This window comes from Eschrichtius robustus, chromosome 4, assembly GCF_028021215.1.
Source record: "Eschrichtius robustus isolate mEscRob2 chromosome 4, mEscRob2.pri, whole genome shotgun sequence".
NCBI classification, from domain to species: Eukaryota; Metazoa; Chordata; class Mammalia; order Artiodactyla; family Eschrichtiidae; genus Eschrichtius; species Eschrichtius robustus.
In genome coordinates, this window is record NC_090827.1 from 18,859,116 (window position 1) to 18,882,580 (window position 23,465).

At 45.2% G+C, this 23,465-nt stretch overlaps 1 protein-coding gene across 4 annotated transcripts in view; it reads right to left on the reverse strand.

Annotated features, from left to right (window-relative positions):
• TSPAN5 (tetraspanin 5) overlaps positions 1-23,465 on the reverse strand; it is a 183,422-nt gene that overhangs the window by 18,315 nt on the left and 141,642 nt on the right. For all 4 annotated transcript variants that reach the window (XM_068542475.1, XM_068542472.1, XM_068542474.1 and 1 more), the window contains one exon: positions 17,359-17,409. In XM_068542475.1, coding sequence (XP_068398576.1) covers positions 17,359-17,409 — 51 coding nt within the window. The remainder of the gene's footprint in view (positions 1-17,358; positions 17,410-23,465) is intronic.

Sequence of the window (23,465 nt, forward strand, 5' to 3'; positions counted from 1 at the left end):
ATTGTGTCATTTAAAGCTTCTGTTTCCTTACTTATTTTCATTTTGGATGATCTGTCCATTGGTGTAAGAGAGGTGTTAAAGTCCCCCACTATTACTGTGTTACTGTCGATTTCCTCTTTTATAGCTGTTAGCAGTTGCCTTCTGTATTGAGGTGCTCCTATGTTGGGTGCATATATATTTATAATTGTTATATCTTCTTCTTGGATTGATCCCTGGATCATTATGTAGTGTCCTTCCTTGTCTCTTGTAACATTCTTTATTTTAAAGTCTATTTTATCTGATATGAGTATAGCTACTCCAGCTTTCTTTTGATTTCCATTTGCATGGAATATCTTTTTCCATCCCCTCACTTTCAGTCTGTATGTGTCCCTAGGTCTAAAGTGGGTCTCTTGTAGACAGCATATATATGGGTCTTGTTTTTGTATCCATTCAGCCAGTCTATCTATGTCTTTTGGTTGGGGCATTTAATCCATTCACGTTTAAGGTAATTATCGATATGTATGTTCCTATGACCATTTTCTTAATTGTTATGGGTTTGTTTTTGTAGGTCCTTTTCTTCTCTTGTGTTTCCCACTTAGAGAAGTTCCTTTAGCATTTGTTGTAGAGCTGGTTTGGTGGTGCTGAATTCTCTTAGCTTTTGCTTGTCTGTAAAGCTTTTGATTTCTCCATCAAATCTAAATGAGATCCTTGCCGGGTAGAGTAATCTTGGTTGTAGGTTCTTCCCTTTCATCATTTTAAGTATATCATGCCACTCCCTTCTGGCTTGCAGAGTTTCTGCTGAGAAATCAGCTGTTAACCTTATGGGAGTTCCCTTGTATGTTATTTGTCGTTTTTCCCTTGCTGCTTTCAATAATTTTTCTTTGTCTTTAATTTTTGCCAATTTGATTACTATGTGTCTCGGCGTGTTTCTCCTTGGGTTTATTCTGTATGGGACTCTCTGCGCTTCCTGGACTTGGGTGGCTATTTCCTTTCCCATGTTAGGGAGGTTTTCGACTATAATCTCTTCAAATATTTTCTCTGGTCCTTTCTCTCTCTCTTCTCCTTCTGGGACCCCTCTAATGCGAATGTTGTTGCGTTTAATGTTGTCCCAGAGGTCTCTTAGGCTGTCTTCATTTCTTTTCATTCTTTTTTCTTTAGTCTGTTCCGCAGCAGTGAATTCCACCATTCTGTCTTCCAGGTCACTTATCCGTTCTTCTGCCTCAGTTATTCTGCTATTGATTCCTTCTAGTGTAGTTTTCATTTCAGTTATTGTATTGGTCATCTCTGTTTGTTTGTTCTTTAATTCTTCTAGGTCTTTGTTAATCATTTCTTGCATCTTCTCAATCTTTGCCTCCATTCTTATGCCGAGGTCCTGGGTCATCTTCACTATCATTATTCTGAATTCTTTTTCTGGAAGGTTGTCTATCTCCACTTCATTTAGTTGTTTTTCTGGGGTTTTTTCTTGTTCCTTCATCTGGTACATAGCCCTCTGCCTTTTCATCTTCTCTATCTTTCTGTAACTGTCTGTGAGTCTTAAATACCCGATATCATCAGTATTTTATTTTCTTATCTTATTAAATTTGTTCTGAGCTCTCAAAATGCCCCCAGAGTACCACGGTATAGTTTGCTGTAAAGTCTTAATATTAAACAATTTGTTTTCAAAGCATTCCCAACAACCTGGAAAAACAGGAATACTCATCTCATTTTATCCTTGAGGAAAATGGAACCCAGAGAAGTTTGGTGATTTGCTGAAGGTCACACAGCTATTGATTTTTTAGAATCAGAACAGAATGTCTACTTCAATAATCTTTCTGTACCAAGTGGAAGCTATGTACTTGCTTCCCAGCACTTTTCAGTCCGCACTAATCAACACCTGAGTTTAGGGTTTCTATGTTTTAGCCCATTTTAAGGTTTTAGGGGGCGTTTCTTGCGGGGGCGGGCGCAGGGTGGGCAGGAATCACTTTAAAGACAATAATAGGATACTAATAATAGAACACGTGTGAGGCGCAAAGGACTGCTAAAATGCACAACTTTAACCTTATGGAAAAGGCCGGAGTTAAATAAAGTCAGAGATGAAGGGCTGAGAGATTATTAAACACTTAGGAATGTAGGGTGTATTCACTAATGTCTGGGGTGACATCATACGAGGCAAACACACCCTTCGTGAAACTGCACAGATCAATGGTTTGAGCCAACCTTGTGTTTCTTAGATTTCCGAGCTCTGAAGTATGAATACTCCAGGGGGAAAAAGGAAAACCCAGAAATACTGTAACCAATTCTCCACCTACCCAAATGATGCTGAGACAAAGAAAAATTGCCAGAAGTCAAACAAAATCTACGCGACAGTGGTGAGGGTCCAGAATTGGAAGGAAATCAACTTCTCCCCTCAGAATGCCTTTAAACATAGGTGGTAACATTTAAGGTCTTAATGTTTTGGACCTGCTCGGCCAGCGGAGGAGAGGACTTTGAGGGTATGTGATAACATTCTTAAACTTAAAAAAGTCAACATAATTATGGAAGAAGAAGTAGACTCAATTTACTTGGCGCCAAAAAGAGGCAGCAGAGCTGGAAGGGACAGAAGGAGATGTCAGTTCCAGCATAAAGAGGCCTTTCTAATACCAGCAGGTCTCCAGCAATGGGGCAGAGAAGGCGGCCTGAGAAACATGGGCTTCCCCTGGCGGGAGCCGAAGCACTGAACCTCCCTCAGCAGTGCTCCAGGAGGGATTCTCAAAGTGGAGGGGAATTTGGCACTTACTGTCCTTTAGGTTCCTTCCAGTTTTAAGACCATTCTATGATTGCATCCATTTTTTTGTTTTTTTTTTGTTGTTGTTGTTTTGTTTGTTTTTTTATACTGCAGGTTCTTATTAGGCATCAATTTTATACACATCAGTGTGTACATGTCAATCCCAATCGCCCAATTCAGCAGGTGGTGTGCTGAGTTGCATCCATTTTTAATGGCCCTTTTATTTGTGATTCACACCGAAGTCTGAGCAAACATCAGATTGTTCCCAAACACTCTTCCATGATCCATGGCTGTACACAAAGAGCTCCATGGATAACAGGACAGTTATCTGAGGAATTCAGCAAAGCAAGCCAACCAACACACACCCGTGCCTGAAATACCGAGACCCTCCCTCCCCAAAAGGCAAAAGAAGGATGGTCCCAACTGTCAGTGGACTCCTGGAGCACTGTCCTCTCTGGGTTTAATTTGGAGGATGAGAATTCGGCTTCTCAAACTCAGTTTCATACTTTTAGCCTCCCCAGCCTGCAGCAGGGGCAGGTTTAATTGAGAGACCGTCAACGGCTTCCATGGAAACGACAGTCATCTGGGGGCTGAGCTGGCCTGCAGATTCTACTCATTTAATCCCACATTCTGGCAAAAGACAGGGCTGGAGACAGATACTGAGAGCTTGTAGGAAATAATATTCTGCAGAGGACAGAAAAGACAACCAGAAACTTTACTTTTAATGGATTCCAGGTAGTTATCAGTCGGAAGCTAACTGGAACCTTAAAACACAAAGGACGGCAGTCAAGGCCCAGTTTCCTTTTCCTGAGGATTAGGATGGCTAACCTGGATGGGGATGGAAAAAAGACCTACTCTTTCACCTGTGCAACGTCTCCAAATACTCACTGAAGAGTAGTCTTACTGTTTCCAACTACACAGAGAAACCAGAGAGGAGCTGAACATAATCCTGGCAACAGCGACTGGGGACAAAAATGACAGGCAGTTGACAGTTCAGCCTTCTGTTGTCTCAAAGATGCAGTCCTTCACTGGACGTTTTAACTGTGTCAAGCTCAATTTGACAAATGAGTAAGAAGCACTAGGACATGCCAACTGAAGAATAATTATAATTAAAGCTTGTAGTTGACAAGAAGCCGGAAGAAAAAATAAAATCCAAGATTACAGTTAAGTCTGCCAAGTGATTTAAAATAGACATTCAGATTCGTGGTAAATCCTCAGGAATGTGCAAGCACACCAGCAGCAGACACCTCGTCTGCCGGGCACCTGTGGGCACCACCCTCTCCTTCGGGGAAGAGCACGTCCCTCTTCTCGTAAGGATTCCTTCTCCCCCAACCCACTCCATGAGCTCCCCAGCGCTGTCAGTTCTCACATGACCCCACCGCCCCGGTAGGAGTCGGAAAGCCAGAAATTCCCTGACTCAGACACCAGGATTTGGAATAAGCATCTGTCTCTAGTGGCTGAAGCTGTAAAAGGCCCAACTCTGGAGCCACGTGCAGTGTGTTTTTCACCTTGTGGAGAAAGTCAGTCTGTAGCGAGAAACAAAGAACAAGGGTAGGGAAAGAAAATCCTGACAGTATTATAATCTCTGGCCTGACCATGAGTTCTGCGAGTCACTCAGGATCCTTAGACCCCTTGATCGCATAAAGTGGTTGTATCTGGATCTGAATTTGCACCTGAGGAGTCCCACACAACACGACAGCTTCGAATAAACTGTGCTTTAGTGTTGCATGTATGTGCGTGCGAGCACACACATGACCAAAACTAAAGCTCACAGTCTACACTGGAAAAAAGTATTGGGTCGGGGGTGGGAAGCAGACGGGGCGGAGTGGGGAGTATAGAGGGAAGTGTTGGATTTAATGATACCTTTACTCAGATGGCTGATATTTCCAGTCAACACAGCAACTGAGCCAGTGTAAATAATCTCCTTCACGTTGACTCACTATCAATTCAGCATCATTAATGAAACAATCAGTTCTGGAAGGAACTTTTAGGTTTTGTCTATGTCACCAACAATATGTACATGATTTCAGCTCCAGTTCTCCACGTTGACTTGAATGGTCAGTCCTTGGGTTTAAATAACAACTTTTTAGAACTCAAACTTATTGAAAAAATAAACCAATACAAAACGTTATCTGGCTACTCTCCTTTGTACCCAGAGCTGCTGCTGATGTGAGAAGAGCACACACAGAGCCTGAATTTGCACCCCAGTAATAAGTCCTCCTGCCTCGATCCTGCAGCAACGCTCTGGGAGTTAAAGACGTCAAGGGTACTGGCCTTTGTGTGTAAGGTCAGAAAATAGCATCCTATGAAGCTGAATCTAACCGGAACAAGGATAAATGGATGAGGAACGGAACAGCTGTCCACATGGACTTATTCCTTTAGCCATTTGTTATGGTTGACGCGAAGGTGGAATTCTGAACAGGAGCAGCAAAGACAGAAAAGGAATGAGTCAGAATAAGAGAGAGAGAGCCAGAGACCAAGATTGCAGGGCACAAGAAGAATATATTCGAATACTATAGAGTCAAGAATATAAGGAGGATTTCTCATACACATATCCTTTGTTAATACATTAAGATTACATTAAGAAAAACTGGTATAAATGAACACCCATAAGAATTCTTCATGTTCATACTGTATACACCTGTACCTGTACTCTTGTGACCCTCACTCATCTCCTCCAAGTCTACAGCTGTTGCTGCAGCAGAGGCAAAACCAAATTGACCGTAACCAAGTGCTGCTATAAAGACAAAATGAAGAGCAGTCAATTGAAAAAGTTAAAACAAATATTTTCAGCAAATTAGCCATTCCACAAATTGGCTGTTAGACAACTAGCTTTTGGCGTATCAGTCTGGAGCCTTTAAGAGATGACTGCCAAGGAAAATAGGAGATTTCCATTAACCCCTAGGTACTAGACAGTATCTCTCAGAACTTAGCAAGCAGACCAAGATGTGTCTAAGAAGAACTAAGACACGTTAATGGAACACGGCTGAGGCAATATCATTATAACAGAAGTTTAGAAAGCCAACAAACAAAAAATGTACTGATGTGTATCTGTCACCATACAAGGGAGACTCTGAAATTCCAGCTACTTAGACAAGTCTGCGCTAGGGTGTGGCAGAGAGCAGTCCAGGGTCGGCCTCCTCCTGGCACAAGCCATCCTGTACTCAAGCCACCTGGCTCAGCTGCAATTTCCCCTGGAATCCAGAAAAAGGGCAGCCTGGACAAGGGCTAGATGTAGGGCAGACAGACAGACGGGACATCGCAAGACAGACTACCTTGTCTTGAGTCTCAGTTTCACTACCTATTACCTGTGTGATCTTGGTTAAGCTACCAAACCTGCCTAAGCCTCAATTTCCACATCTATGAAATGGTAGCCTACATCATAAGGTTATCATGAGGATGTAGGAAATAATGTAAGTTAAATCCAAACACTATGCTAAGTCTTCGGCACATAACGAGAATTCAGTCAAAGTTTATCAGCATTGCCATTATCATCGCTACTACACTGGGCCAAGAGGAAGACATCAGATGCTACAGACGCACACTGGAGGGGCTTCTAACCCAACGGCTTTGGAGGGGAATCTATTTTGCTTTGGCACTTGCCCTGCCTCACCCCCTTCTAAGAAACCCCGTGGCCACACTGGATGATCATGTCTAAAGGAGGTGGCAGGAACCGACGTGCAAATCAATCTTCTTTCTTGAGAACTTGGAAGTCACCTAAAAGGCATTCAGAGTAAAGGCAGAAGGGAGAGGCCACGAGTAAGCAAACGCCAGGAGGAGGCAGAGGCCATGAGGGGGTGGAAGCGGAGAGTACGCGGAAGCGGTGCAGCGGAGAAGAGAGCAGTGAGAAGCCAGCCAGCAGCGGGCAGCACATCCAGCAGTCGACAGCCACGTGGCCGGGGTGCTGCACACTGAACCCGGCCAGGGGTCCCACTGCTGCCAAGAAGCCGACTGGGTGCTCTGGTCGCTGAAGATTCATGGCTCCTGAATGACGTTCCAGTTACTAAACCATGTCCCATTCCCTTCGAGATCTCGTCCTTCCATGGTCTGATGAACATGGTCAGTCTCAGTAAGGATATGACTCCACCCTCCATCCTCCATCTCCTCATCAGCACCCCTCGTTCATTCAACAATCTCTGGAATTTAAGCAGCCCCTCCCCAGGGCTCGGCGATAAAGGACTATATTCTGAGTGTCACTATTTCTTCTTGGAAGAGGTTTTTACACACATGCAGAAATGAAAACGCAAGCAAAACTCCAGAAGGGTTTCAAACCAATAAACCTCAGGAGTGTCTGTGGTTTTCCCCACCAGCACAGAGCAGCCTCTGTGTGCCACCTGGCAAGCTTCAGTCTCTTCTCTCTCAACTCAGCAAAGAAATGCAAAAATAGCATTAATAAGCCCCTAAGGTCTGGGACTCTTCTGCTTTGGCATATACAGGCGCATTCCTTCCAACTGCTGGATAAGAAACAGAGAGACAGGCAAATGGAATGTGCACCCAAAGCCAGGCCAGATGGACCCTTTGGAGATTTATGAGCCTGGGCCCTGATTCACCCACCCTCCCTAAACTACCACTGGGTGAAACTGGCAACACTCCTAGAGTAAGAGGGGGAGAAGCATTTCTCTACCTGAGAAAGGATGACAAGATAGGACATTTTCAAGAAAATGAGCTACTCAGAGAGGGTGGCCCTGGAGAGCTGGCGATGGGTTTTGAAACAATGTCCACAGGAAGTCCAAGCTGGGACACAGGGGCACAGGGAAACGTGCCCCTTAACAATTCATCGGAGATCCTCAAGGAATGTTACAGGGCAAAGCCACACTGCAAACTCCAAAACACCCATGTATCTAAGGAATTCCTGCAGGATCCAGAGAGAGGACGCGGAGGAACGGGAGCTCGCTGGGACCTGAGCAGTTCAGGGAGATGTGAGGGCGTAGGGGCAGCATAACTCGTGGCCTGGAGAAGAGATGTAAGGTTAAAGGAAGACCGGACGCTTTCAAGATGTGTGGTTTTCCAGTTTTTCCTTGTCAGAAAAGGTCATCGGTGAGATTCAAGTAATCCCTTCTTGCAGATAAAAAACAGCCATGACCTGCTTTTGTGGTGAGGAAGAAGAGGAGGGGTAGTCGTATCTCAGGGCTCCATAAACTCCTGCGATCAAGCAGCCACTGGGGAGGACAGCTGCACCAAGCCCCCTTGCTGGTACCACTCTCAGGCCGGGAAACCACCATCACCACCGTGGTGGGAGCGACTGACTCTCTGAACAAGGAAACAGCCACTTGCAAAAGTGTCGCTTTTCAGAAATCCAGCATGTTATTAGCCACTCTCCAGATATTTCATTTGCACGTTCAGAAGATGAGAGACATACCCAGGAATATTCCTGAGTAAAAAGTTTAAACGGAAATATGTAATAGAGGCTCTGATCACGGTGGCCCTGCAACTAAAGCAAAAAAACAAAAAAAAATCAAGTCTAGCCTAGTGGCAGGTGATCACTGTATTCTAGGGCTTCAGAGATACACAACTCATTCAGTTGCTGAGCAAACAGGAATCACCTGAGAGGTGCCAGGTGCTGTGCTGGTCATGGTTATTCAGAGTAAACGTACGGTGACACCATCAGGAGTTAGTCTAGAGGGAAGACAAGTTAGCAGGAGCGCGCTGGGCAGAGGTATTAGCAGTGTGTGTTATGGGGGTGTAGACAGGAGGGGCAGAAGGTCATGTCAGCAAGTACAGGGACAAAGCTGCAGGACCAGGCCCACCGAGAGGTCTACCTGTGAGTATGACAAGTGGTGAGAGGAGACAGAGGTTGGTGGAGCGGCGCAGGGTTTGAATCTGAAGACCTTTTGAGCAGAGGAGGGTCATTTGTGCATTTAGAAAGCTTACTCCTTGGGCAGCAGGTAGGTGCTAAGGAAACTTACACCTGCTACAGCTGCTAGCAGCTAAGGAGCCGCTAGGTTCCATGGTGATGCAGGCGAGAGATGCTGAACGCTGGGACGAAAGCCACGTTAAGAGCTCCCCTACTGAGCACGGACTCTGCCAGGCACGGGGCTACCTGGATCATTCCCCCCTCACAGTAAACCGTCCAGGCACGGCTACTATCCGCGGCAGGACACAGACCCAGAGATGGAGTAACTTGCCAGGTGACCCAGGTGAGAAAGTGGCAGAGCAGGGGCTTTGAGCCCTGCCACCCGACCCCAGAGCGGTGTTTTAACCACGATGCTCTACTGTCTGAAGAGAGCGACCAGCAGTGGGCAGGCCGATTCCTGTTTCCAATGTAACATCATATACTTGTTTCTAAAATGTTAGGAAAAATATGAAATGTGATGTCAGAATGTAGTCATACCTCAGACTTTACTGATAACAATCTGAAAACCAACGTGAGTAGGAGACGACCTCCCCCTACACACACACACACACACACACACACACACAGAGGCAAAGACTTCCTTCTCTTGCACATCTCAGTGAAACCAAGTGGATAAAAAGTGGGTGAGGGAATTGAGATTTCTCTGGAGAAAGCAGTTGCTGTGCTGTGCGACTCTCCTTCCTGGGTAGGGGAGCAGGTTTCTTTTTATCCAAAACCTAGTAAGGAAGTTTCAAGGGGACCCCTGAGGAAGCTCTGAGACGCCACAATCAGGGCCTGAGTCTGCCCAGGAAGGAGGCTGTGGCTTGAGGTCTGACCCCTGCCCCGGAAATCTGGGGGTGAGGAGGGCTCCAGGGCAGACAAGGGCTGTCCCGCTGGGACTGGCCTCACCCCCAGACGAGCGTGCCCAGGAGAAAACATGAGGGCAGCACAGGACAGGCAGCTTGGGGTGAGAAGAGACCTGAGAAGGCAGAGTCGAGAGGCGCAGGTGGACGGCGCGTCTGGGCAGGGGTACAAGACGGCCACGGAGAACAGGGATGTCCAGCAAGCCGAAGGGGACCGCCAGGCAGGGGGACTCGCAGGGAAGCTTCCAAAGGACCAAGGCGGCATCCCCTTCCCCATCTGTCTGGCCCAGAGGGCAAAGTCCCCCCCGCTACTTGTGCCCTGACAGGAAGTGGGTAGAGGAACCTCAGGGGGACCGGGGGAGGGGTGGCAGGAGGAAGCAGGGGGCGGGTGAAGGCCTCGGCCCTTCCCCTCTTCAGGGGCGCAGGGCTAACGGCGCTGGGCAAGGGAGGACATTTTAACACAATGTTAGGTTTGGGGTTCCGATTTATTATCCAGCCCTGTCTAATAACTGAGCCTGGGCTTGTGCCTAAAATGAGCGCAGGACTCTGGTATCTGAGAGTAAACAACAAAGACACTCAATTTTTGACCCACCTGAATTTTCATTCCTGAGAAATCCCTCTGCAAAGTTTACAGGGACATACGAAAAGTGAAAAATTAAGGTTTTTTCCAACGTATTTCATGTGTCTGCTGACCATACTGGTTACAGCACCTCAGATCATAGGCTGACTTTCCAGGTACTGAACGATAGCTGTGATTTTCAGATTTTTAGCTGCAACAGAGAACTTGAGGGGATTACATGGACAATTGAGAAAGAGATGCAAACTTCCTACATTGCAGGTAATAAACTGAAATCGTCAAAAGTATTTTCAGCATCTCAGAAATGTCTCCTTGAAGTAGTTTCTCAGGCGAGGCATGCCTTTTTCTGTTTAAGTGACCTGGTAGCCACTTCCACCTACCACCTCCCTCTGGCTACCTTGACCGCTACTGCTAAGAACTGCCTGAATCACGGAATCTCCTTGTCTAACTCCTCCTTCCTGGGAAAACAGGGAAAGTATTTCCAAGGCGAGTCTACTGTACGATCATGACAGCAAGCAACTGGAGGGTTCTGAAGCGAGACTGACAATTACAGGCAGTGGTCAGGGCGAAAAGCCTCCAGGAAAAAGACTCATCCTTGTCCCCAGGACAGCCAGGGAGAAAAGCGATAGAAGCTAGAGCTCTTCTCATCGCCGTTCTGCCTGCTGGGCAGGACTGTGCACCGACTCTCTCCTTCCAGCTGCTGCCGACAGAGCCCGGCCAGGCGAGGGGGATGGAGGAACAGAGAGGGGACTCAGGGAGGGAGACCCCGTGGGGGGCTTCCACAGTGTATACGGCGCTCCGGCATATTCTCATTCACTTAGTCACTAGCATCAGGGCATCCGCAATACAGGAGGCACGGTGCTAGACCTGAGCATAAAGCGGTGAAGGGGACGGGCTCCTGCCCTCAAGGAGTCTTCAGGTCAGACAAGCCAGGCGGGGCACCCCCTCTGCCCAGGGGGCTGGTGCTGTGGAAGCGGTGGCAGGACGCCCAACGGGAACCAGGAGCTCACACCGAGGACCAGGGAAGCGCGCTCTTCCCACTCGGAAAAGCCGAGTCTCCCCCTAGCCCTCAACAGCTCTGCTGGCCTCGCTGGCGACCGTCAGTGATCTGTCACTCGGCCTCTGGCCCCGACCTAAGAATTAAGTAAAAAGCGTAAACATGGGAATTCCCTGGTGGTCCAGTGGTTAGGGCTCCAAGCTCTCCTTGCCGAGGGTCCGGGTTCCATCTATGGTCAGGGAACTAAGATCCCACAAGCCACGCGCAGGTGGGTGGGGGAAGGCATAAACATTGGGCAAAACGGAAGATGAAAGGTACCCCTAATTTTTCCACGAATCAAGATAATCATATATAGAGTTCCACTTTTATGCCAGAAATAAAATTTTTCCCTGATATCCAGAATTAATGGATGTAAGAAATTTGCTATTTCTAACACTGAACCCCTATCATATCAGACATCAGAAACCACATGTAATTTTACTTCCTTTTAGGCTTTAAGAACTGATAATATGCTTACTAGAGATCTGAGGTGACTACTGACTTCTATACTGCGTGATAGAGCCAGGGTTTAAAAGAATGCTTTCATCTTCCCTTTTTTGCTCATTCATTCACATAATGTCTATTATGTGCCAGTTAATGTTCCAAGTACTAGAGTGTAGCAGTAAACAAAAGTCCCTCTTTAGGGAAAAAAAAAAAAATCCTTGTTAGCATAGAAGTGACAAGTCCTATGAAAACACAGAGGGGGGAAAACACAGGGAAGAGGGGAAAAGGGCTGGGATTGGGGTGAGAGTAGCTGCTTCAAACAGGCCAGGGAGGCCTACAGACAAAGGTGACATTTGAGCAGAGACCAGGAAGTAAAGGAAAGCACCCATGTGGACCTCTGGGGGAGAGCATACCAGGCAGGGGAAGAGCAGTGCAAAGGCCCTGGGGTGGTGGGTCCATTTGAGATGTCAGAGGAACAGCAAGATGATGAATGGGGGCTAGAGTGCATCAGGGGAGGGCACAGTGTGGGAAATAAGGTGTCAGAAGTAATGGGGCACCACACATAGCTTTGAGTGAGACAGTAAGTGCATTGGAGGGTTTGGAGTAGAGAAATGACAGCATCTGTCTTATATTTAAAAGAATCACTCTGGCCTGGGGTGGGAGTAGGGGCACAAGAGCAGAGGCAGGGGAACAACAGAGGCTTCTGTACTAACACGGGCAAAAAGTGGCAGCTTAGACCAAGGTATAGCAGTGCAGGTGGTGCAAAGACATCAGATTCTCAATGTAGTTTCAAGGTACAGTGGATGGTGTTTGCTGACAGACTGAACACAGTATGAGAAGAAAAGATAGAAGGGTGTCACGAACACCCAAGTGGGTGAAAGGACAGAGCTGTCATTTCCTACAATTGGGAAGAGGCAGGTTTGAGGGGAGAAATCAGGAGCATTGCTTTGGATTATTAGGCTTCAGAAGCCCGGTGGGCATTTAAACAGAGATGCTGGGTAGGCTTGTGGATATGACGAGTCTGGGATTCAGATGAGGCCGGGACCAAATATCTAAATTTGGAAGTCATCAGTGACAGATGGTACCTAATGCTCCAAGCCTGGATGAGAGCTGCCAGAGCATGAGTGAAGAGAGAGAGGGCTTTCTCCAAAATTCAGAGGTCCGGGAGGCGAGCTGGACCTTGCAAAGGAGTGTGAGAAGGCAGTGCTTACGAGGTAGGAGACCTAGAAGTGCGTGATCTCTTGGAAGTCAAGTGAGGAAAGTGTTCCTAGAAGGGAGGAATGATAAAACATGCCTTAGTCCTTGCTTTACTGGTAAGACTTTTGGGGTACCTGGGTGAGAAAATGATGTGCTTCAGGACCCATATGGTTTCAATAAGAAAGTGCCAGGTTCAAATAAGTCCTAGGCTGGTTATTCAGAGAAAAAGACAAGATGCGGAAAGACAGTCTGATGTAATGACAAGTAGATGGATTAGAAATTCCTTGACTAATGACACCCAGGGGCACACATAAGTGAATGAGTGTCAACCCCAAAGGAAAGTTCTAGTGACATGTCACTGGGTTCTGCCCTTGGCCTGCTCAACATATCAGTGACTTCTATCAGTGATAACTACACTTGACCGCAATCAGAACAATATAAGAGGCTTGCTAAAATTGAGCCTCCCGGTGTCCACCCCAGACCTACTGAACCTGAATTTGCCAGGTGGCACTGGGACAGAGAGCTAAAGGAAGGCCTGAGTTAAAAGAAGGAATTGAGGGAGGAGGTTGATTAAAAGTAGAGCTAAAACCAAGCCAAATGGAATGGGGAATGTGCTGGATGACAGCTTTGGGCTCCAAAGCAATCTTAGCAGGTAGACATGCAGGTAGACTATAGCTGGGTCAATTTGGAATCTTGCATTTGCCTCTGGAAATCAGCCAGATGTGAGATGGATGGAGGAAACCTAGCTGGATCTGAGACCAATTTGGGACTCTCGGTGATGAACTGTGTGATCTCAAGCTGCACTGACAGCAGACAGGAGAGAAGGGTCATGATCCAGCCATGCCCTCTTTGGCCCCTAAAGCACCCTCTCCCTGGTGCAGAGGACACCCCAGAGGGAGGTCAGAGGTGCAAGACCAAGATCACGAAAGGGCTCCACCCAGAGAGAAGCAAATGTTCAGCCTGGAAACTCAGAAGGAACCAAGGACTAATATGGAGAAGGACTTACTGTGGGATCCAACAGGGTAGACCCACATTCAATGAAGAAAAACTAGTAGGCTAGTAGGACATGATCCTAATGGGGTGGGAGGAAGGTCTTTCTAACAGTAAGAGAAACCCAGAGAGAGAGAAGTCGTGAGCACTTTGCCAAAGGAATTGTTAAACTTCTATACACTCCAAATTAGCATTGTTGCAATGTACTGTTTTATTTCTACATGTATATGTTTTATGGATATATGCATGCCTTTCCTAGACCATAAATTCCCTGAGGAATTACTTGCCCAGAGTCCAGCGCAAGCCCTGCCCCATGCCGTGTGCTCGGCACATGTTCTTTGAATGAATGAGTTGATTATGGCTGGACGTTGCCAAGCCTGCTGTAGAGGTGATTCATGCTACGTGACTGTTAATGTTCCTTCCAAAAGAGCAGATCCTGTGATTTCTGAAAAACTGCACCCAAACCAGTTCCCGCTGGAGACACATTCATTCTTTGCATCTTGACAGTCTATTTGGAATTTAGATAATATAAATTATTTAATTACTATATCTAATATTCAACTGTAATATTAGTCCTAGGTTTAAAGCTCAGCCTGGTATTAAGTAAGTATGAGGGGTAATAACTTTTGCCTCCAATGTTTCTGTACTCCACACAGAAAAGTGCGAAACCCCATCTGTTAAGGAAATCTGATCCTTCCAGCTGTGACCCAGTTTGGGGATTTACCCTCTAGGCCTCTTTTCAAGTAGATGTCACCGCATCTCCCCTGGGGGGATTTACTGGCTCATGGGCTGGTGTGATCTGCCCTGCAGGTGCCTGCGGCCGCCACCCTTGGCCAGCTGTGGCTCACCTCAGAACGTCATGCCATCAGAGGCCTGGTCTAGCTGAGAAGTTAACCCAAAGGGCTTCGGTAGAGTAGCCTCTGCAGTTACCAAGTCAATCAATGCACATCACATCCTCCTTAAGACACCCCAAAACAAAGCCAATTCTCGGGTCCATGGATCAGAGCCTGGAGCTCTCCTAAAATCTGAGGCAGCTTTCAAAGCCACCGTTCTGCTCTCTTCCCCAGGTAGGAGTGGACATACTGTAGTAATGCATCCAGGGGAGGGAACCACGTCTCCAGAGAGCATTTACCTCATACCGGGCACTGTGCTAGGAGCCATCTCATTTCACCCTCACAGCAATCCTATGAGGTGACATTAGTGGCCCTTGCATAAACAGGGCAAGGGTATCTCAGATAAGTTAGCGCAGTTGCCCAAAGTCACACCGACGGAAATGGAGGGTCAGTATCTGAACTCTGGTCTGCTCAGCCTAGAGCTGTGCGTCTTTTTTCCTCACGGCAACCAGAGCGATCTTAAAACAAAGGCCAGATTAGGACTCTCCCTTACCAAAATGCCCCAGTGACTGCCTCTCACCCAACTTCTGCAGGACGCTGCCTGCTCCGGGCTCTGCCTGCCTCTCTTTCCACATCCTCTACTTCTTCTCGCTCTGGCTCTCTCCCTTCCAGTCCTACCGGCCTTCTTCCTGTTCCTTGGAATCGCTAAGTCCCTGAGACTCAGGGCCATCATACATGCTATTCCCTCTGCCTGGAAAGCTGTTCCCCTAGTGCTATGCAGATCCCTCTGACTTCATCCAGGTCTCTGCTCCAGTGCCCCCTCCTCAGGGAGGCTCTTCCCAACTACTCTACCTGAAAGAGACCCCTTTCCCCACCACTCTCTAACTAGCCCTTATGCTACACCTGACGTTTCTCAGCAGCACTCACCATACCTGCGCGCAGATTCCTGGTGAGTAGACTGCCTACTGCCGGTGCCCCCACTAGAATGCAAGCCCCACGGGGCAGGGACTCTGCATCATTCACTGCTGCATCCTCACTCCCAGGCTCAGGGCCCAGACGCGTAGCCAGCGCACACCAAGTTGGGCTGTTGCGCACCTTTTACCCTCTGCTACCTCCGCTTGGTCCCAGCTCACAGAGCCCTGCTACACAGTAGCTGGGTAACCTTGGCCAAGTAACCTCAGCCCTCCAGAGAAACCTTCCATTTGCTGATACCACTGGCCCTGACAAAAGAGGGAACTGCTATTTCACCCCTCCCTGGAGACCGCATCGTTCCCTTGCTCTGATATTTGTATGACACTGCCAGTTTTAGAATTTTGTGATTTTATCAGAGAAGAGACATCTGGGACAACTGATGAAACAAAAGGATAATTATATTTCACAAAGAGAGAAAAAAAACCTTCAAAACAATGAATTTTCTATGTATTGCTAGAATAGACAATTAGCTCATATAATGCCTTCCAGCATCATTTCAAAGCTGATAGAAATGGAATGATTAAAGGAGAGTTATAAAGAGCTGTATGATCTGTCACTGAACCAAACAGAGGGCTTCTAAAAGTGGAATTTCTGAGATTCCGCCCATACAAATCTCCAAGCTTACAAGGGGATTGAGGCAGAAGCTGATCATAATCCAGAAGAAGGCCAGTATTCAACAGAACAGTTTCTAGAGATAAAATTATCTCTGTTTTCGGAACGTAATTCGTCTCCCTTGATGCATAATCCCCGCCCTTCCTCATAAGGTGGCCGGAAGGTGGCTCATTTTCCATAAAACATTTCACACTCTGTAGAAATATTACGTAAATAAACAGCGGGTGGTTCAATTTCAAAACTCTGGATTTATTTTGAATTTATTGGATGCAGTCTATCTAAACATTGTTTTACTTGTGGAAATTCCTTCCTACGTCTGAAGGGCTTTTGTTTGCTGGACTTTCGTAGTTTTTCTCTTCTTTCTTAGTACATGTAGTACTTCAAAGGAACTCCTGACTTTGGGCCTTGGTCAAGCTCAGAGGGTGAAATACCAAAGTGATAAGAGAATGGTCTTCTGGGAAAATTTCAGCCAATGTCTTAGTTTACAACTTTTAAACAATCCATCCACTCACTCACTCTCACAGGTGGGAGATAATAAAGCTTCACTGTGTAGCCAAATACCAGAACAGATAAAATGCTGCCAGTGATCGCACATCCAAAGAAGGAAGAAAAAAGGAGTTTGTGTTTATTTTTGAATTCCACTGCTTGGCTTCAGTAGAAGTTGCAGAGAAAAAATTAAAAGGTATGGATGGGAAGTGAAGTGGAGGAATGGACACAGGGCAGTGGTGTCCTGAGTGTGTTGTTTACAGAATAAACCACCCAGAACATTGTATCTTCATGCAGCCTTCTCCTGCCAGATTTAACCCTTTCTGTGCTGTATTTGATAACAAAGTTTGAATATTCCTTAACACTTTCAATCAGCAGACAAGTGTTCACATTCTTTAGCAACAGTGATAAGTTTATCTGATATTCAAACATGAATTATATCTAGCTTCCTTCATACATACCGCATGCTAACACTCAGCACCTAATGCTCACACTAAAATACCATTTTTATGGCTTGAATAATCTTCCAAAGGGTTTTTTAAAAAGTAAAAGAGAAAAAAGGCTACAGGTGCTTTAAGTATTATTTATAAGCATTACTGAAATTCTTGTAGAGTGACCAGTTTAGGCTCCATTCTTAAAGAGTCTTTGAACTGTGACATTATCTTCCAAGAGTACTTTTTCATTAAAGAGCCATGTTTCCATATACTTGGCAGTTGTCAAAGAGGAAAAAGAGACAGCATATAATGTGCAGCTTCTTACAACCAAAATGTGTGCATTTTAATGTTTAACTTACTTTTTCATTCCATGCCCACAGTCCAATTCCAAGAAATGCTATTCCCAAAAACTGAAAAAAAGGGAGAAAGTGGTGTAAGTATGAAGGTAAATGCCATGTTTTCACGAGTACAAACGAAGTTTTCAATCAATTTTTTGGTTACTTTACCTGCTGAGAAATAGTTTTCTCTAAAACCTGACTAACGGTCTTTAACAGGAAAAGAAATACCATCATCCCCTTGATTAAAGTTATTACAGTATTAAGAAGGGCACCTGCTTACTGTTAATGTTAAGCTTAATGCTTAACAGATCATGAAGAATAATAATTAGGTAGAATCTTGAGTAAAATTAAAGTCATCAATAATGTTTAACGCTGCCTTTTGGATAGGAGAGGAAACAGTGAGTAAATCTGAGCATGATGTTCACTAGAAAATGGATAACTAGGGGCATGAATTTAGAAGAGCTGGAGATTCTCTCCTCGCCATCATGCCACCATGAATGGGCCGGGGCAGGGAGGGCATGCCGAAGCCCCCAATGTCCCTCAGCAAGCTCTTTATCACTCCTTCAAAAGGGAACATGAGGGACCTCTCTTGTGGCACAGTGGATAAGACTCTGCGCTCCCAATGCAGGGGGGCCCCGGTTTGATCCCTGGTCAGGGAACTAGATCCCACACGCATGCCACAACTAAAGAGTCCACCTGCCACAACTAAGACCCGGTGCAACTAAATAAATAAATAAATAAAAGGGACCGTGAACCTCATCAAGTCCAGGGTGACCCAAAGAAAACACCTGGATTCTTCTGTTTGTCGGAAACTTAAAATACTTATATTGCAGTTGAGAGAGCTTCCATGACTCGGCCTGCTCTCAACTCAGTGCTATAACTTCATGCATAACAAAGAGTACACAAATGACACCTGAGATTGAGTTGAAAAACACACAGACTCCCTCAGCCTTCCATCAGCTGCACGGAGTATGGGGCTGGGGAGGGGAGCAGTCAGCACCCAGGGGGACGGTCCATTTTAATTAGTTCTCACTGTATTCCACCTCCTTTAAGATACACATTTTCCCACCACATTTTAACGTCTCTGAAATTGGGATGTGTCTTAAAATCGATGATGGCTCATAGTTTGCTTTTTTTCCCCTTGATTGTACCTAAAATAATGGTGTGTCATATAATCAGAGTTTCACAGGTTTGGTGACACGTTGCACAGGGCTGTCCACCCACTAAGAGCTCAGTCATCAGGACTGGGTGTAACTGGCCACGAAGAAAGACACATCTTAGTTCTCATCTTTATTATCCATAGCAGCTCTGAGTTTCCTGTCCAAACAGTGAAGTGAAAAGAGGGTGGGCAGGTTGACAAGCAGTTTCAGTCTCACGGCAGCTGTTTATTTTACTAACATCTTGATCAAGTTAAATGTCAGGGAAGCTGTCCACTGAGAGGGGGGCGTGGAGAAAACAAGAGTGAGGGTAGTTACTCTCTCCAGTTTCAGGGAAATCTGAGAAGGGTCCACCTGGCGAGGTCTTAGCCATTCGCAGCGGGGAGTTACTGACACTTTGTAGGCAACGGCTAATAAATCCGAAAGGGCTGGGAAAACAGCAGGAGCAGAGGGAAAAGAGGGGACTGAAAAAAACACAAAGGAACGACTGCTCTGAAAAGGTGGTGGTGTTTTTAAAAGCAGAACCTTCCAAATCCCCGGACAATTATCTGACACTGTAGTGAGATAGCATTCAATGCCTTCTGAGTCCCTACACAGAAAAGCTCAGCAATGTGTCCTTGATTTAGCAAAAACCGAGGACCCCTTTTTTCCTACCCTTGCTCATAGAGGTTTGAAAAGTGTTCAGAAAAATTTGTCTTCAACATCCCAACAAAAAAAACCCACTACACTCGGCCTCTCTACTGCCCAGGCCAGAATGCTATTTTGCTTTACAGTTCTGATATGAAGCCACAAATTGCACCAGTCCCCCAAATGACTCAAAAGGTTTTGGGGACTCTGTAGTACACAAATAAAGCAATTCAGCACGTCACTCTCATATTCACAGGTCCTAGGCACAGTAGAGTAACAAGGGGCAAGTGCACACACAGGAGCCCTTCAGACCTTAGAAGAAACGGAGCGCTTGACTTCATCCATATTGACATCAAACAGCCCAGTGAAATGCAAGACTTTCTCATGCTAAAGCTCTTTGTGGACAAAGGTTCGGTCACTTCCCTGATGCAGTATTTAATCACAGTGTCACCTCAAGCAATGGGTGAGATGTTGTGGCAGAGGACATAGTGGTCCATTGTCCCTCTTGCTGTCGAAGAGGGTGGACGTATCATTGCTGAGGGCCCCTGCCTCATCACTAACATTAAACTTCTCTTTATTACTTTCCAGGCACTCTGCTTAGTGCTTTGTATGCCGTGTCTCTCTTAAGCGTCACAATAATTTTGTTCTGAAATAGGCACTATTATTAACCCCATTTTAAGAATGAGAAACATGAGGCTGAGACAGTTTAACCCTCTCAAAGGCACACAGCTTCCGAGTGGAAAAGCAGAGATTTGAACCAAGATGAGTCTAAACATCAACATGCGTGTTCTTACCAGTTTTGACACATCCCCCTTTTCTCCTATGGGACAGAAAGTGGAGGCATTCAGGTTAGAATTATATGGGATGTGACATGGGCATCATATATTCCCTCCCCAGGAAGCAAAGGGAAGTTGAGGAGGTAAAAAGAGATGAAAACCTTGCCTTCACATTAAGAACTGGTTGTAGAACAGACGTTCCCCGTGCTGGTGTCATCAATGGAGTAAAGCAGAAAACAGAAAACGTCAGTGGTGGGTCAACTTTCTCCTCTTTGTATGGAGTTCTCCTCTCTCTTCCTGGCACTTTGGAAAACCGTTTTCTTTCCCAAATCATATATAAACAGATTGGAAACCAAGTTTTCATGAAAGAAGAGAAAAAAATCAGGACCTAAAGAAGACCCACAATTTCCTTTGTAATCTTGCTCCAATATTTCCTGCCTTAACTGTGACTTTCCAAACAAGGTTTGAGAATTTGGAGAAAGAACACTGAATTTGAAGTCCAGGAAAGCCGTCAATAGCTAAGTGAGTGCCGCAGGGCCAGGGCCTAAACCCGTACATACCTTTGCTGCTCCATCACCAGTAAACGTCCTCCCAGTTACTCCCAGCCCATATGTTTTGCTTTAAAATCAAGTTGATCCAGCTCCAAATAATTAAACAGAGAAGAGCCAAAAAAACAGAGACAGGCACGCAGCCCCTGAAGCACACTGAGTTTCCCCTTTCCCACCTCCCAAAGAAAAGGCAACCATAAACCCCCAGACTGACCTCATTCTGAAACCCAGAGGCCACCTTACAGGGAACAACCAAGAACATTAAAGTCAGCTCTTTATTCCTTTGAGACAGAAATAACCAGATCTGAGGCATCTTCCCATGCGGCAGGATATGCAAACACACAGTCAAATGTTAGTCTACCCAATTTTTGATGATTTAAAATGAATATTAATTTTGCCAACATTTGTTGAACGCTAAGTATGAACTAAGCACCGTGCTAAGTATTGTGTTTTATAAGAGCACTGCCTAATACAGTAGGCCCCAGCTACTGGGCATCTGAAAGGTGGTTAATTAAAACCGAGATGTGCTAGTAGGTGTAAAATATACACTGGATTTAAAACACTTAATAGGAATAAAAAGAATGTAGAAGATCTCATTAACAACTGTTCATTTATTGATTTTTAATTGAAGTGTAGTTGATTTACAATCTTGTGTTAGTTTCAAGTGGACGGCAAAGTGAATCAGTTATACATATACATATATCCACTCTTTTTCAGATTCTTTTCCCATATAGGTCATTACAGAGTATTGAGTAGAATTCCCTGGGCTATACAGTAGGTCCTTGTTGTTTATTTTATATACAGTAGTGTATATCTGTTAATCCCAAACTCCTAATTTATCCCTCCCCCCGCTTTCCATTTTGGTAACTATAAGTTTGTTTTCTACTTCTGTGAGTCTATTTCTGTTTTGCAAATAAGTTCATTTGTATCACTTGTTTAGATTCCACATATAAAGTATATGAGTGATATCATATGACATTTGTCTTTCTCTGACTTATTTCACTTAGGATGAAAATCTCTAGGTCCGTCCATGTTGCTGCAAATGGCATTATTTCATTCTTTTTTATGGCTGAGTAATATTACAGTTGTTTTATTTTTGAGTACATGTTGAAATGATAATACTTTGGATATATTGGGTTAAATATATTAAAATTAATTTCACTTATTTCATTTTACTTTTTTATTGAAGTATAGTTGACTTAAAATATTATATTAGTTTCAGGTGTACAACATAGTGATTCAATATTTTTATAGATTATACTCCATTTAAAGTTACAAAATAGTGGCTACATTTCCCTGTGCTGTGTAATATACCCTTGAAGCATATTTATTTTATACATAATTTTTAAACTACAGCCACTGGAACATTTAAATTATATATGTGGCCTGCACTATATTATTATTGGAAAACACTATTCTAAAGTGTCCCACAATAATCCCATGCAGTAGTAGTAGTATTATCCCCATTCTATAGAAAAGAAAACTCAGACTTAGAAACACTGAGTAAGTCTCCCAAGATGACATAGGCACCTGAGCTGGTTGCTCAGGAAACCTGACTTCTCAGTCCAAGCTAAAAACCATTACAGTACTTTGCTAATGTGCATAAAATCTTTGTCCAGCCAAATAAGGGATGGAGAATTACACTGCAACTCATGTCCTAAGACTCAAAATCGCTTCTTTAATTTCTAGGTGTTCAAGGCAAAGGTATGTTTTCCTGACTGGGAGCAAGGACGGCACTAGGTAGAAACAGAGAGTGGCGTGCTGATGGAAGCCTGCCAGGCTGGGCAGGACAAGAGCCAGCAGAGCTGATCCTTAGGCAAAGCTGGAGAGGAAAATGGCCCTAGGATGTGACCAGGGTGCCGGGGCTTCTCTGCCAGGAGGGTCACGTCTGCCCCCTTTTCTCTGAGGCCTACAAATAGAAAATCTCTTCCTCAATCTGTTGTTTTCACCCTTGCTGAGCCTCCAACAGATTAGAAATGGACCAGTGCTCCATTCTAACTGGTACAAAAATGGGTACTTCAAGAAGCCATTTATCCATCTATCTACAACCTTCAACAAATATTCTCGAGTTCCTACTTTGTGCTAGGCACTGCTTTTGTCTTGGGATAAATGGAGGTAAGAAAACAGATTTCTGGGGGGAAGGAAGGGGGGTGTTACTAGTTGCCTCCAGCAAAGAGAACTGGGGCAGGGGGCGGGGGGTGGGAGAAGAGGAAGGCTCTTCCTAAGAACCCTTTTGGGTCTTCTGAATTTTGAACCATTTTAATGTATCGCCTATTCAAAATACAATACGTTTTTGAATGTTTACCAAAAAAAAAGATTTTTATCAAATAAAGTGTAAAAGGCAAAACCACCCTTGATGGTGCTCTAAAGGAGAAGAAAATAAGGCCAATACAAACTATAAGAGGGAGATCTGACCTAGAGAGCGGTCCAGGAAGGCTTCCCTAAGTAAGGGATGTAGGAACTGGGGTCTGCAAGATGAGATGATGTTAACGGGCAAAGAAAGGAAGGAAGAAAGTTTCAGGCAGAGAGAAGAGAATGTACAAAGGCCCTGTGGTGGGAGAAGCACAGCAAGTAAAAGGGTCTAAAAGGTGACCGGTATGGCTGGTGCACAGAGCATGGGGGAAGGGGGGAAGGTATGGCAGGTTTGCAATGAGAGATGCAAGCAGGACCAGCCCATGCAGGGCTTCCTAAGCCACATTAAGAAATTCAGTCATCTCCCTAAGAGTGACGGGAAGGCATTCAGGGCCGTACATATGTCGTCGGCTGAGGTGGGGTGAGAAGGCAGGTCTTTATCAGACGTGGGCTTTGGAAAAATGGTCTGAGTTGCAGAAAAGGTTGGAAGAGAGTTCAGAGTAGATGCACAGCAGCTAGAAGGAGGGCACTTTGGTCATGCAGACAAGACCCGATTGTGTCCTGGACTGAAATATGCTGGAGAAGCACACGGAATTGAGAGTATTTAGAAGTAAAACTGACGTTTTCAGTGATGCCTGGATATGGCGAAGGGGTGGGGGTAAGGGTGA